Source organism: Sinohyriopsis cumingii, chromosome 15, assembly GCF_028554795.1.
Source record: "Sinohyriopsis cumingii isolate HCF-2022 chromosome 15, ASM2855479v2, whole genome shotgun sequence".
Lineage (NCBI taxonomy): Eukaryota > Metazoa > Mollusca > Bivalvia > Unionida > Unionidae > Sinohyriopsis > Sinohyriopsis cumingii.
Genome location: NC_142975.1, coordinates 110,925,657 through 110,941,358, shown reverse-complemented (window position 1 = coordinate 110,941,358; position 15,702 = coordinate 110,925,657). Strand labels below are relative to the sequence as shown.

At 33.2% G+C, this 15,702-nt stretch overlaps 1 protein-coding gene across 1 annotated transcript in view; it reads left to right on the top strand.

The window, feature by feature from the left end:
- The window catches only part of LOC149782479 (alkaline phosphatase, tissue-nonspecific isozyme-like), a 66,717-nt gene extending 51,225 nt beyond the window's left edge, over nucleotides 1–15,492 (top strand). Inside the window, exons 7-10 of the mRNA XM_089935145.1 lie at nucleotides 5,177–5,317; nucleotides 8,077–8,268; nucleotides 12,347–12,472; nucleotides 14,133–15,492. Coding sequence (XP_089791271.1) covers nucleotides 5,177–5,317; nucleotides 8,077–8,268; nucleotides 12,347–12,472; nucleotides 14,133–14,407 — 734 coding nt within the window. The 3' untranslated portion in view covers nucleotides 14,408–15,492. The remainder of the gene's footprint in view (nucleotides 1–5,176; nucleotides 5,318–8,076; nucleotides 8,269–12,346; nucleotides 12,473–14,132) is intronic.
- The last annotated feature ends 210 nt before the right edge of the window (nucleotides 15,493–15,702 follow it).

Genomic DNA, 15,702 nt, shown 5'->3' with positions numbered 1-15,702 from the left:
ATTGGGTCTGTCACATATCTGTAAATGCCACATTTATTGACTTTGTTATAGGTAATATCATTTAGAATCGCATCCACATTTTTAGATAACAGTTCCTTTATATTCTGTATAAACTCTAAGAGTGGTCCATTTCAGTTGGTTTTCTTCCCTTTATTTTTCTTGTCTTTTTTGTACATCTATTACGAAATCAAAGTAATAAAATAGCTAACATAAATAACGCATGCATATATAGCATTTATCGTCACCTCGGTAAATTATTCGCTATAAGTTAAAATCTAAAATATAAAATATAAAAGATAATGTATTGTATGCAAAATTTACACAAACGTGTAGTGCTTCAATAAAATAGCTAAAAGGTAAAGTTATAAAAATTAGATAAAAGGTAAATCAAATAAAACGTAAATTTAAAAAATGCAAACTCCTTACAAAAATATACGTCCAATTTTTTTCTTTCTTCTATATTAACTGCATTCGTTAAAATATGCAAGATTTTCACTCGTGATAAATCAGCATAAAGACGCAAAACTCATTCCGCATAATATAAGATAAAAGAAATAAAACCAAAATAAAAAAGAAAGCATTTATGTCTGTTAGGGTCGATACCCGCGACAAGAAATGTTTCCACTGTCGGGATATGCACTCTGGCTGACCTTCACCCTTCATGCAGGAGTCGGGTTTGTATGTTTTATACGCGATAAATACAATACCATTTCGTCCATGTGTTCTTTATGAGAGATGCTTTTATATAATGCTGGTTTGATGATCCGAAACTTATTAGCGGTAAAACGAGATGATTTGCTTAGGACTTTTATAATTGTTAAAAATTAAATATTATTATGGTGGTTTCGATAACCAAAATGGTGATTCGGGAACAAAGAATTTGTTTATGCAACATTGATTTTAGCCGCTTTTAGGTTTGGACGAATTCATATGCCAATGATGAAATAAAATCTGGTTTCTCAGCGTGGCATATTTTGTATTTGGTCCTAATTGCTACGTGATATGCAACAATAGGCAGATTAGAAGGTAACCTGGTTGTGTACTGAAGAACCATTTTCGTTCGTCTGCGATAAAGTGATGGTTCATGTGCCTCAGTACAGAGGCTGTCTGAAGGAGAGTTTCTACATGTACACAAAAAGAGTCTAAGTCCATGATTTTATATCAAATGATGCATCTGCTTTTAAGATTTACACGATGATTCATAAACAATCAAGCCATAGTCAAATTTCGATCTAACTACCATCCTGCGTAACCGGACCAAGTCCTTCAAATGGGTTCTTCAATATGTGATTGCCACGACTAGTAATAAATCAAGGGCTTATGGACATTTGTCCTTGACTTTTCTTGTATGTGGATATGATAATAGTTTACTACTCAAAAAGAAAGAAAAGAACTAAAAAAAATGTGGTCTCCACAACAACACGAATAGGGGATACGTCAAGACAGAATCAGAGGGCATCATGATTTCGATGTAATCGGCAAAAGTGTGCAAACAGTTTTAGATTTCGAAAATTTGAACCCATATCTTCTGAACTTTATTTCAGCATAACTGAATTTTATTTAAGCTATTCTGTAGTTCATTTAAGCATATCTGTGGTGCATTTAAGCATATGTGTAGTTCACCTTCAGTAGAATGCATACACTGTTGTACAACAGATCAAAGAGTTGTTGTCATAAAATGAGCTGTCAGTTCCTGGATTAAAGGGGCAATGCTGCATGTTATGAAGAAAAATAAAATTCCAGGAGACTCAATAGGAGTGTTTTCTTTGTAGAAACAACTTTTTGCACCATAAAGTACATGTCAGACATTTGGACCGGCATAGATAATCTAAGTCAAGCTTCCATATTTCAAAAACAGCGACGTCGGTTTTGAGGGCTGTAAATAGCGTACATGACTAATGTTTTTATATTCGAACAACTGCAGCGGTTACTGTAGAAGCTCATGATTCCACGTAAACGTTAAGATTATCGGAGACAACACATACCAGAAAAAGAAATATGGTTTGTGGAAAAATCTGCCTGTACATGTGAGATTATTTTGATCAAAAAGACAGAGAAACAGGAAATAGATGACAGGCCAAAGAGACAATGGAGCTAGACGTTTCCAACCTATATGGAAAATGGCTTAAAGTAAGTTGATACGGAGAATGAGGGACGTTTCAAAACCATTATACAAACGCTCGATTAGTGATGCTCTAGAATATTGATGGTACCATAATTTCCTGACGGCACTTGCAGCAAAATAAAACCACAATGACAGTTTTACATTAATGATAGAGGAATGGACATACATTCAATATAATGGATAAAAAGTTATCATCACTGGAAATTAACATGGAGAGTGAATTCATTAATATATATTTTCATTCTTTTGACCTCAGAATTGAGTACATGACTATAATGCATACTATGCCCCCCCCCACCCCAAACAACAAAACGGGTTCTTCAGTCATTAATATTGCTTTTAAATAACATTTGCTGTTAAATAACAATTTATTTGATTTACTCAACTTTTTTTTAATTGTGCATTGTATGAACCGCATATGCATTAAGCAGGGTATCATATTTCATGAATTTGTTTTAGTTTATATCCAATGTTCATTATTTATTATCTTACTTGAAGTATCACGTGACATAATGGACCTTTAAAAAAGTTGTTTAATAGAATTCTTCAACCAATCTTAGCAGATGCCTGGCAGTTATTCTCCTATACCAGAATCAAAAGCATTGTGTCTGTTTAGATCAAAAATATTCGAACATTCAAAGTGATTGAATTTTTATTATCATGGTGTTTCCATGGGTTTGCTAAGGGAGTAGAATGAGTACCGCGAGTCCCTAATGAGTTTCGCCTAGAACAAAATTTCCACGCAGTGTCAAGTTTACTAAGGGAGTTAATTTGTACTATCCTCAAACGTCGCCATTTTGTCACAAGTAATCCCTCTTGTATTCTGCGGCCACTCTTTGCTTCAAAACATTGCTCAGCCTTTTATCAAAATTGGAACCCCCAAAGAAACGCAATCGAAATGTGCAGGTTTTTCTGTACTATACTAGTGCTGGTAATATATTATTCTATGTGTAGTAGTAGTAATAGTAGTAGTAGTATTAGTAGTAGTAGTAGTAGTAGTAGTAATGCCTTATTTACTGGTTAATACGTAGAGTCCAACTGCAAACTGCACAGACTACAAACGTCACCAGATCTGCCGTCACATAATGGCCGGCAGATCTGGGTTTGTGCATATTGTTAGGAGCTTGTTAGGAGTAATTAGTAGAACAAACAACATTGACCCAGGTCTGCAGGCGCATTTTGCTATACAGATTATGATCTTTGTTGTTTGCAGTTTAACTGGACTTATAAGTGAGTAAATACGGTAGTATAACATCAGCTGTAATAAGAAAAGTAATAATGGTAGACGTAGTTTCAGTAGTAGCGGCAGCAGTAGATGTATTAATAGCAGCATTACTGTAGTAAGTGCAGGTAGTAAGTGCAGGAGTTGTTGTAGTAGTTGTAGTAGTAGTACGTTGTAGTAGTAGTAATAGTTGTAGTAGTAGTACGTTGTAGCAGTAATAGTTGTAGCATTAATACGTTGTAGTAGTAATTGTAGTACTAGTAGCAGGAGTAGTAACAGAGTAGTAGTTGTAGTAGTAGTAGTTTTAGTAGTAGTAGTACGTTGTAGTAGTAGTAGTTGTAGTAGTAGTAGTACGTTGTAGTAGTAGTAGTACGTTGTAGTAGTAGTAGTTGTAGTAGTAGTAGTACGTTGTAGTAGTAGTAGTTGTAGTAGTAGTAGTACGTTGTAGTAGTAGTATTTGTAGTAGTAGTAGTAGTAGTAGTACGTGGTAGTAGTAGTTGCAGTAGTAGTAGTAGTTGTATTTGTAGTAGTAGTTGTAGTAGTAGTATTTGTAGTAGTAGTAGTACGTTGTAGTAGTAGTAGTTGTAGTAGTAGTAGTAGTTGTAGTAGTAGTATTTGTAGTAGTAGTATTTGTAGTAGTAGTAGTAGTAGTAGTACGTGGTAGTAGTAGTTGCAGTAGTAGTAGTAGTTGTATTTGTAGTAGTAGTTGTAGTAGTTCTAGTTGTAGTAGAATACGTTGTAATAGTAGTTGTAGTAGTAGTAGTAGTTGTAGTAGTTCTAGTTGTAGTAGAATACGTTGTAATAGTAGTTGTAGTAGTAGTATCAGATATTATTGTAATAGCAGCAGCAATAGATGTATTATTAATAGCAGTATTACTGTAGTAAGTGCAGGAGTTGTAGTAGTAGTTGTAGTTGTAGTAGTAGTTGTAGTACGTTGTAGTAGTCGTAGTTGTAGTAGTAGTTGTAGTAGTAGTAGTTGTAGTAGTAGTGGTTGTAGTTGTAGTAGTAGTACGTGGTAGTAGTAGTTGTAGTAGTAGTTGTTGTATTTGTAGTAGTAGTTGTAGTAGTAGTTGTAGTAGTCCTAGTTGTAGTATTAGTACGTTATAGTAGTAGTAGTAGTAGTAGCAGTTATTATAGTAATAGCAGCAGCAGTAGATGTATTATTAATAGCAACATTACTGTAGTAAGTGCAGGAGTTGTAGTAGTAGTTGTAGTAGTCGTAGTTGTAGTAGTAGTTGTTGTAGTAGTACTTGTATTATTAGTAGTTGTTGTAGTTATAGTGTTAGTAGTAGTAGTACGTTGTAGTAGTAGTAGTAGCAGTTATTATAGTAATAGCAGCAGTAGATGTATTATTAATAGCAGCATTACTGTAGTAAGAGCAGGAGTTGTAGTAGTAGTAGTAGTAGTTGTAGTAGTAGTATGTTGTAGTAGTAGTAGTAATAGTAGTAGTAGCAGTTATTATAGCTGTGGAAGTAGCAGTAGTAGTAGTAGTAGCCAGGGCTAATGAATGGATACTAGTCAGCAACACATCTAACGTTTCACAATAAGTAATCAAAGGCATATGCAGACGACTAGAACGAATCAAAAGGAGCGGGTTATGAATTTTTTAAAAACTTGTTAAATCCATAAAATGTAAAAGGTATCAGCATTGGTGAAATTTATTGCAATGTAGAACATGTTCTTTGACAGTTTGGCAAAGGGTGTGTGGAAGACAATGTCTTGAAAGAGAAACCATTTGTTATTATAGGAAATTAAATTTTCGAAGATCACGTTGCTGTCACCGAAATGACTTGCACCACTTTCTACTGTCCCATTCTGTTGTATTTTAGGTCTCTTTGAGCCAAGCCATATGCAGTACGAGCTAGAGCGTGACAAAAGCGGTAATGGAGAGCCATCTATAGCGGAAATGACGCAAAAAGCCATTCAGATCTTACAGAAAAATGAAAAAGGATTCTTCCTGTTTGTTGAAGGTCAGTTTCATTGTTTTGACGAGTTATTGTTTTATTCTCGCTAGCCTGTTTTATACATTGAAAATGGCCGACATATATAGCTGAACATTTTTAAAAATTTTCTGCACACCTGATATTTAATGAATATTTTAAGTGTGATTCGAATTCGTTTCATTCCAAATGTATGGATTATTTCAAGACAATTAAGTCACGTTTTACACCATCTGGTGATCGTGACTCCCACTTAGATTGTTACATCGAAGCTATCACACAAGGGATCATTAAAGTCAATATTGTAGCAAATTTCTAAGGATGAAATTGAGTCTTTACATAATCTAATTAATGACAAGTGTATTGTAACTAAAAAGGCTGATAAATGCTATTTTTATTATGAATCCGGAAGACTACGATAAAGAAGCTGAACTTCAGTGAAATGATGAAAATAAATATGTAAACAAATTAACAAAGACCCAACAAGGAGTTAAATCGAAAATTTCTGCATGCATTGATGAAGTCTTTAAGAATAATAATTCCGTATTTGAGGAATTTGATACTTTCCCCCTAAAAAATACGTAGACCTCAGTTCTACATATTGGCCAAAACTCATATACAAATCATGACCATATCTTGCCTTTAAATTATCCAAGATGACCCATTATATCAGGTTGTAATTCACATACGGAAAAATATATTGATAGTATTTTGCAGCCTTTGACGAAATCACTTCCTTCATGCATTAAATATACTACTGATTTCATGAAAAGGTTGAAGTCTATTCAACAACTATCTGTTAATTTAACCCCTTGTATCTTTGCCACTATATACAACCATACCGCATACAGATGACACTGAGTCGTGTAAATATTTTCTTGATAACAATCCTAATCATAACAAACTATAAAGTGAAGATATTTGTAAAATAATTAAACTTCTCTTGTATGGATCCTCAGTTTTCATCTAATGTTTCAATGCATTTTAACACAAACAATAACACTTTACGTGATTTTTCCTTCAAGCCAATCGATATTGTACATGGAGAGAGGAATAGACCAATTAAAGAAAGTTTCTGGATTCATAGGTTAGATACGCTATATCTTCATTGCCTTAATGTCAAGGCATTGTATAGAACTGTATAAAATTTTAATTAAAAAAGACTTTATATGTTATGTATATATCTATCCTTTATAAATATATAATGGCATAAATAACTGTTTGAACCTAAATTATTCTTTTACTCATTCTGTTTTCATTACAGACTCGTGCATCATTTTGATCCTGTTAAACATATAAAATTCTTATGATGACGCATATCATTTATAACGTTATGTCAATTAGGTAATTGTCATTTTAAAATATAAAGACGTTATCCGTTTCTTTCAAAACATTCAATTTTTTAAGGAGTATACAGTAAATGCGAAACTAGCCGCACAGTCTTATCGGCAATGGCGGTTGGTTTTCTTTAAATTTCAGTTATGTGCATATATATATATCTATCTATCTATCTATCTATCTATCTATCTATCTATCTATCTATATATATATATATATATATATATATATATATATATATATATATATATATATATATATATATATATATATATATATATATATATATATAATCAGTAGGCTATCGCTATCGCTTCTTTACTCTCTAAATCAGTGATGTCTTTCAACTGATTGATGATTAGCTACGTAAGAAAATAACAAGAAAAACTGTTAAGTATCCGAGTTTTCTAAATGAATTCAACATGATGCACGATTTCATCGAAATCCTCTCTCCCAGGGACATAAAGGACAAAATGCGGGCAATTTTATTTATTTATTTATTCATTCTCTCAGAATCACTATGAATTCTGGAATATTTTTCTGAAGTATATTTCTCAACCATGTTTCCTCCAAACCACTATGATTTCTGGATAATTTTCAGTTTACAACAAGCTAGAATTCACTAGCTTCAAGGCATTGATTTGATTTTTATATTTTTTAGGAACCCTTTCCTTATATATGTATAAAGGTGATGTAAATATAATATAAGCACTAGACCATCAATTCTAAATTTGATTACAATTCACGATCTTTGCATATAGATGAATCAATCATTTTAAGTTGCACTCGTTATAACGCGCGGCAATTTTTTGCGAATTTAGATGTAACTCGGTTGTGCCACGGCTCACACATTTTAAACCTATTTCATGCTCTGATCTTTATAATTATGGATAACTATTAAAACATGGTTGATGGTAAATACTTTAGGTGGAGAAATGCTGTTATAGTTTTATAGCTTGTTATTTACCATATATGAAATGTTATGTGGACAGTGTACACTTAGTATTCGACGAGGCGCTTGTGCCAAATACAATTCATATTTCGCACCCACCCCTTAACTCTTGTATACGGTCACTAAGAAACTATGTTCCGAATTTATGTTAATTTGAGTGCAAAAATGAATTTTTTGTTGTTGTATGATCCGAAAGGACTTTGTCGCTATTATAATAAATGTAAGGGAAATAAGTCAAATTGGCAAAATACACCGATTTTGGCTGCATTACCGTAGCATGTATATTTCAGCACACCGTATTTATGAAAATGGACTAGCTAAAGCAAACACGCTTATACAAAAATTCTAAGGTTCCATTAGAGCAATTTGTGAAATGATGACATCATCAATGAAAATATCAAAAACGCACATCAGGAATGAATATTTAAATGAAAGTATATTTGATATCAATGTTTATAATGCTACACAAAATTACCATCACGATGTTGTGCTCTGTCAGGGGGAAAAATTGACCGGGCTCACCATAAATCGTTGGCAATGAAAGCTTTGGATGAAGTGGTTGCCATGGAAGCTGCTGTGCAAATGGCCATGAAAATGACCAATGAAATGGATACTTTGATGATTGTCACTGCCGATCACTCTCATGTCTTCAATATTGCAGGCTACCCGTATAGAGGAAACAATATACTAGGTAACGTATGTGCATGACATTTATGCCTAGGTGTGTGAGTGTGAGTTTTAGTAATGGAATGGGTGACGAAACTTTGTGTACAAATACCAGGAGAAGGGGCAAAAAGGACTAGATAATCTCTCTCTCTCTCTCTCTCTCTCTCTCTCTCTCGCAGAAGTCTCCAATCTGAACTGAATACCCGAGTAAACCAAAGTATTTTTCACCTACCGGAAACGGAAACGGTGTTACCCGTATATTGAAGTCATGGAAAAGTCATTCCGTAAGTTACGTAAATGAGAAAGACTTTAACTTTTTGGATGAAATTAAGTCAGCCTAAGTAATTATGAATGTGACTCATATATTTCGGTTGTAGAGGCATGAGCGTGTTTATTGAAAAATATAAAACTGACTGATAAGGTGCCAAGATTTTAAAGTATTTCTCCATTTTGAATAATCCAGACATAAATTGTGTGTGTGTGTGTGGGTGTATGTGTGTTTGTGTGTGCTCTTTATGCTATTTGTTGCACACTTGAAGATTCCATTATAAAGCTGTCTATTTTTATGTTATTGTTTACACATTTATCGTTTGCTGTCGATTAATGGCGACTGTACTTAAGTTTGTCTTTAACACGTGAAAAGGATACATTGCATGAATGAATCAAGTAAGTTATAGACACAGACCGTACTAAGAATCATTTTTCTCTTAGTCATTACACATTCCACCGATAAATTGTGTTACCGCAGCATGTCTGTTTCACCACACTATATTTATTAAGACGGATTAAATAAAACAAATACACATGCACAAGAATTCTAAGGTTTTATAGGCGATTAATCCAAGGTCCACACAAGATCGAATTCCTATAAATGTCTGTGTTTGATTACAAAACAAATTAGTAAAATATAAATTAAATTTATACTTTAAAAATATACAAATACTATTATTGCTTCGTTACGTTTATTTACATTTTAAGTCATTGTAAGTAGACAAAAGGTGTTGAATTACATTTTTAAAAACCCATTCAACAAATTGATGACTGGTCGGATCTGTTATTTGACTAGTCAAACTGTCTTGTCATATGTACATCATAACACGTGAAACCTTAATATTCCAGGGATTATGGTCAGTATCAATTATATGATGCTTGTTGTAACATTTACTCATTTTTTGGCAAATTCGTTCAGTTATAACTTTACTAACTGAGAATAAATTGCGCCAAATCATCAGTTTAGTATATATTTTCATAGATAACAGGAGAGAATTGATGCAGGAGTTGAATGACATTTCAATGAACTTGATTTATGATTTGGGGTGTCACCTGTCGTTGCAACATCTCAATGTTTAAAAAGAAATCAAAATAAAGAAAAGTGGCTGATGGTCGTATTGTTGGGGATGGGGAATCCGAAGCAGAATCCGAAACTGCAGCAGTCCTGCCGGTCCGCTGCCAGACAATTTCACGGCGGACTCGGCAGAAAATGAGTAGCCAGTTTGTCTTCTTCAAATTTATCTTTTATTGATATAATTTTTTTAACAATACAAATGAATATATAAATAATGGTGAATTGCTACATGATTTTGGGCGATATGAAAAGGTAGATAACACACGTTTAATCAGCTTCCACAGGATGCTTATAACTTCAAACGACTTCATTGCGTCTATGTCTGACTACACGTTCTGGTTCCAATATCCAATGTCAACTTGTTGGGGTGTTTGGATGCCAAGAGAGGATTACAAAAGGCACATCAAATGATAAAAACTGTTCAAAAGGAATATGACACTATCAAACGAAAACGATAGTTGGTTTACATAATTCGATGGGAATATTGGAACACGATGCACGCAAAGATCACGATAATGATGTTATTATTCGTTCTCCTCAGCATCCCGAATGATATCAAACACTGTTGTTGCGGATATGTCATGAAAAAGAGCGATCTGCGAACATGTTGTAACGATTTTATGATTTAAAATAAGTAAAACGAAGAATCAAAACCAACAAGTTTATTAAAAGCAGCGAATGAATTTATTTTCAAATAAAATTACAAAGTGAAAATTTAAGAGTAGCTTATCGTGTTTTTAATTAAATTCGAAATAATTCTAAATGTTCTTTAACAAGTACAAAATTATAGTGTTACGAATGGGATTCAATACTATTTGAACGTGTTGATTTTTCAATAGTCTTAAATGTACTGCCGTACTTCATATGTCATGATATAATATGGAATATTTTTGAATTAATTCACTAAAATCCCAAAGTATTGTCTTTGTCTAAAATTCAATGAGTACATTGCAATAGCAACGTATAATAATTAGATAGGTGATTCGTCTAAAATTATATCAGAACACAAGTGAAAGTGATTCCGTTGACTGATCTTTTGATTGGAATCAAATATTGTTTATCTCAACCTTATATAAAAACCTAAGACTCTAAGACTTTTAAAATGATGTCTGAGAAAAGTTCACTTCAGAATATTTGAAGTTTGTAAACATTTTTAGACCTAGAGCTGAAATATCACTAAAAAGAAACAAGGTTATGTATAACTTGCAAACATGCAAAAACTTGAATGTACCCCAAAACTATATCCTCAGTCATGGACAATGGTCAATATCAAATATACTTAACAATGTAATTAGCAATGTTCACTCAAAAGTTACGGAAGAGTTCATTTTTGACACAGGAATAAGCAGTTATGGAAGCCGTCACATACCACAGGTAAACAAACAAGATCTACGTACTAGATAAATTATATCACAAACAGATATGAGTTGAACAAAAGATAACTGTTCAGCAGCAGTCTGATGATATGGATGCGTTTAATTCAGTTCGAAGGCCCAGTAATCCACTGCTGGAACTCATCTTACCGAAGATCTAATTTCATGGGTAGTTGTGCATTGTATACCACAGACTGATCTGTATATTATTTTTTTATTTATTATTTATATCGATATAGGTTAGCAAAGTGAATACAAGAGATCGATGGCCGTGTATACAGAATCAGAAGCAAATTAAGATTGAAAGACACACCTATATACACATATTGCATATATGAGACGGAAAACAAAAATATAGAGTAAACGAACAATAAACAGACCTACGGACGAATATATTTGAAATCATAGGATCAAATGTTCTTTCAAAAGCTAAAAACAGACTACCAACGTAATATGAAGTTTCCTTTTTTATCGTCATCAGCGTCTATTTTTATTCGCCTGTCACTATAATTTGTTTTTATTTTTTCTTTCAAATAGGCTCATCCTGTTATATACAACTGCCATCAAAACATGTCAGCACTTCAATGTGTGTGTGTGATTTGGATTTTTAACGTAGCTTTTAACAATTTGTCAGTCATATCGTTATGATGTCTGCAGTGTGACAGTTTATAACGATGTTTAGCATTGGGGCATCATGCCGCAGACATGTAGCATGATGTCCCACTGAGTCATATTATCCTGACACCAGGCCGAGCAGTCCTAGCACTAACCTCTTAATGCTGAGCGTCAGTACCATTTTTATAAGTTTTTGGTATGACTCGACCGGGGATCGAACCCACGACCTCCCGCATCCGAGGCTGACGCTCTAATCACTAGGCCACCGGAGAAGTGGCCTGTCTGCACTTCAAGGCCCATAACTTATGTTTGGGCATTAATCGTTTATGTTTTATCATGTGGCAGTGTTCGAAAATTTTGCCTTTATAACTGAGAAATGATATGACTTAAAATAAAATCGACCTCAATATTATTCATTTCATATGATTAGCATTCTGTCTGTGATTCCATGGACTAAAATGGGTAAAACAAGGTGAACGATCACAAATTATTCACGGAGAATAAACTACGCCGATATGGATGCTTGTTTTATACTGTCAGATTCTTTCAAATCATGGCAAGTGTATATACAATAGCTACTGAATAAAGATTTATCTTTCAAGAAAAGAGCAGACATTTATGTTTGAAATCATTTATACCCAAGTGTAGGTCATGGCTCTCATTTTTAAATTGAGAACTGTTTCTGACTTTTATATGGTCAGCTGGTATCAATATTTTTGTGATTTCACATTGTTTGACACAATTAATTTTTTTTTTTTTTTTTTTTTCAGGGGTTGTTGATCCTATGCCTATTTGGCGGAGCACATATGATAACCTGCCCTACACAACCCTTATATACGGTAACGGTCCCAACTACAACTACAACAACCGCACGAATCTATCGGGTGTTGACACTAGTAAGTTGGACCTTACAGCTTTTCTTTCAGAATTATAAGTTAAAAAGAGACAAAAATATATGTCCATGCTTGCAGAATAGTTTTGTATATTTTATCACGCACCGCCAAGTGGATACTGACAATTACATACTTCTTACCGTTTGGTATTCAAATTTCTTATCCAGAGATTTTTTCCTAAAAAATATTAGAAGATTAAAAGTTCATTTACTGTGAATATGCGAAATATCTTTTAATAAATTTCTTATTTCTTTGTTTGAAAGGATAGGTATTTACAAATTCTTTAATTGTCTATTTTGCTAATTGCACCATTTCAGTATCGCAGATTTATTAAAAGACCAATTTTTCAATGAGAAACACATTTTTCGTTATGACAGACGATTACTATGAATATAATCAATGTCAGTCGATCGGATGGCAATATTAAATGCATTCCAATAGACATGAACATAATTTATATGTACTCCAATAGACATGAATCTGATTTACATGTATTCCAATTGACATGAATGTAATTTTCACGTATTCCTATTGATATGAATGTAATTTACATGTATTCCAATAGACATGACTATAATTTACATATATTCCAATAGACATGAATGTGATTTTCACGTATTCCAATTGATATGAATGTAATTTACATATATTCCAATTGACATGAATGTAATTTTCACGTATTCCAATAGACATGAATGTAATTTACATGCATTTCAATAGACATGAATGTAATTTACATGTATTCCAATAGACGGGTATGTAATTTACACGTATTCCAATAAACATGAATGTAATTTACATGTATTCCAATAGACATGAATGTAATTTTCACGTATTCCAATAGACATGAATGTAATTTTCACGTATTCCAATTGATATGAATGTAATTTACATGTATTCCAATAGACATGACTATAATTTACATACATATGTTCCAATAGACATGAATGTGATTTTCACTTATTCCAATTGACATGAATGTAATTTACATGTATTCCAATAGACATGAATGTAATTTTCACGTATTCCAATAGACATGAATGTAATTTACATGCATTTCAATAGACATGAATGTAATTTACATGTATTCCAATAGACGGGTATGTAATTTACACGTATTCCAATAAACATGAATGTAATTTACATGTATTCCAATAGACATGAATGTAATTTTTACGTATTCCAATAGACATGAATGTAATTTACATGCATTTCAATAAACATGAATGTAATTTACATGTATTCCAATCGACACGAATGCAATTTACATTTATTCCAATAGAAGTAACTATAATTTACATGTCAGATATCATCGGCGAAGAGTTATTCTACAGATCTGGTTCCAGTTTCTTGATTCGCAAATACTTCTTTTCAACGTTTCTCTGAAGCCGAAAGCAAGCGTTCGTGCATGATATTTTGTCAAGCGACATCTGTTCTACAATTTAATTTCGTCGAAAATTACAATTTCTGTCAGGTTCATTTATCGATATATTTTTGTCTAACCATCGGTCATTGAATTGTCTGAGAACTTTTTTTTTTAAAATCGTTTTTTTTTCTGTCCGATACCTATTTTATAAAAGTACGTAGGAAATCGATCCCATTTGATGATGACAACGACAATAACGATGACGGAAAGGTAAATTAGTTGCTTTTTTAATTCCAGCTCACAAAGATTTCGTCTTTCCATCCGCTGTACCGATGGAAAAGGAGACACATGGTGCAGAGGATGTCGCCATTTATGCACGTGGACCAATGTCACACCTATTTCGACGTACGCATGAGCAGAACTATATACCTCACGTGATGGCGTACGCTTCCTGTGTCGGTGAATATGTAACAGACTGTGATCGTCCAATCAGATCCGTCGCCAATGGCTATATGTCCATGGCCAGGGTTGCATTTGCGTGTATTTTATTCTCAAGACTTCTGACCTTCTAAAAGGGTGTGGAAACCATCTCACCAGGATATCTCGTCATGACCTTGATATATGTATCAGCTGTTTTCTATATACAAATAAATAAGAAGGAGAAACATTATTTATTAATAAAATTGGTTACTGTAATCTTACCGATAATATTGGTGCTCACAATTAGACTTTAGGATAGTTATTCAGCACTAACCATTTTTGAAATCTCTGATGAACCTAGATGGTCTTGACGTATATTGTGTGAGCAACAATCCAATTTCAAACTCATGTTTTTTCTAGAAAACAGCTACACCCTTGAAAACGATGAAGCATTATTTCAATTATTCAAAAGTATGCATCCTGGTAATGTGGTGGCTAGAATACCATTGAAAGATGGCCAAGTCAACATTCGCACTGTTTAACGTCGACCAGCTGGTAGATTTGACTCGATCAGATGTGAAAAAAGAAGAAAAAAGAGCAAACAAGACATAACTATATCACTGATTCGTATTATTTCGCTGATGCAGACTACGATAACAAATATCTTTGTGACAAATATAACCTTTTCTTCATAACTTTGTTCAAGTAAAACTATTTTCCATTAGTTTTGTATGATTTTATAAGATCAGACTATTTATTTTTAAGATAAGGAAATAGTTTAACTTTTGTGTTATACAATTTTTACTAAATATTTCGATTTTATGTTTATTTTATTTTATTTTGTTTCGTTCATGATCTGAAAGTGGGTTTGTAGAAATGGAGGCAAAGAAAAAACATCCAAACACTGGGCATGGGTTAACTAAAGTCAACAAGATAAAAATCTACAATTAATAATTAATATCCGAAGCTCATCAGTATGTTCTCCCTCGGTTAGATGTTGTTGATCTACCTCATTTTATATGTTACGAAAAATTTTTCTAAATATGTAATTTGTCTATTCGCCCAGAAAAGTTCTCTTTCTCTCTCTCCTCTCTCTCTCTGATTTACAGGGGAATCTACTTTTTGATACAAAACCTAACTTATTTGTCTGTCGAAGCAGCTATTCGAAACATATGTCGGCATAATTTCATTTCTGTTTAATGTTTTTGCTATCACATCTAAGTTCGTATCAACCGAAACGAACCAGATAATTTCATCGCAACCTCTTATCTGTTTTGATAGAATGTAAATTGTGTTATCTCTAAAAATAATAGAATTATGTTTAGAAGAAAAACGCGATAAAATCGGCAAAACCTGGATTTGAAATTCAATACCATTTCAACACTCCTTGTTTGTTCAAGTCTTACATTAAGTTTACTGAAATCAGAGCCTTTATCTACACTCTGGT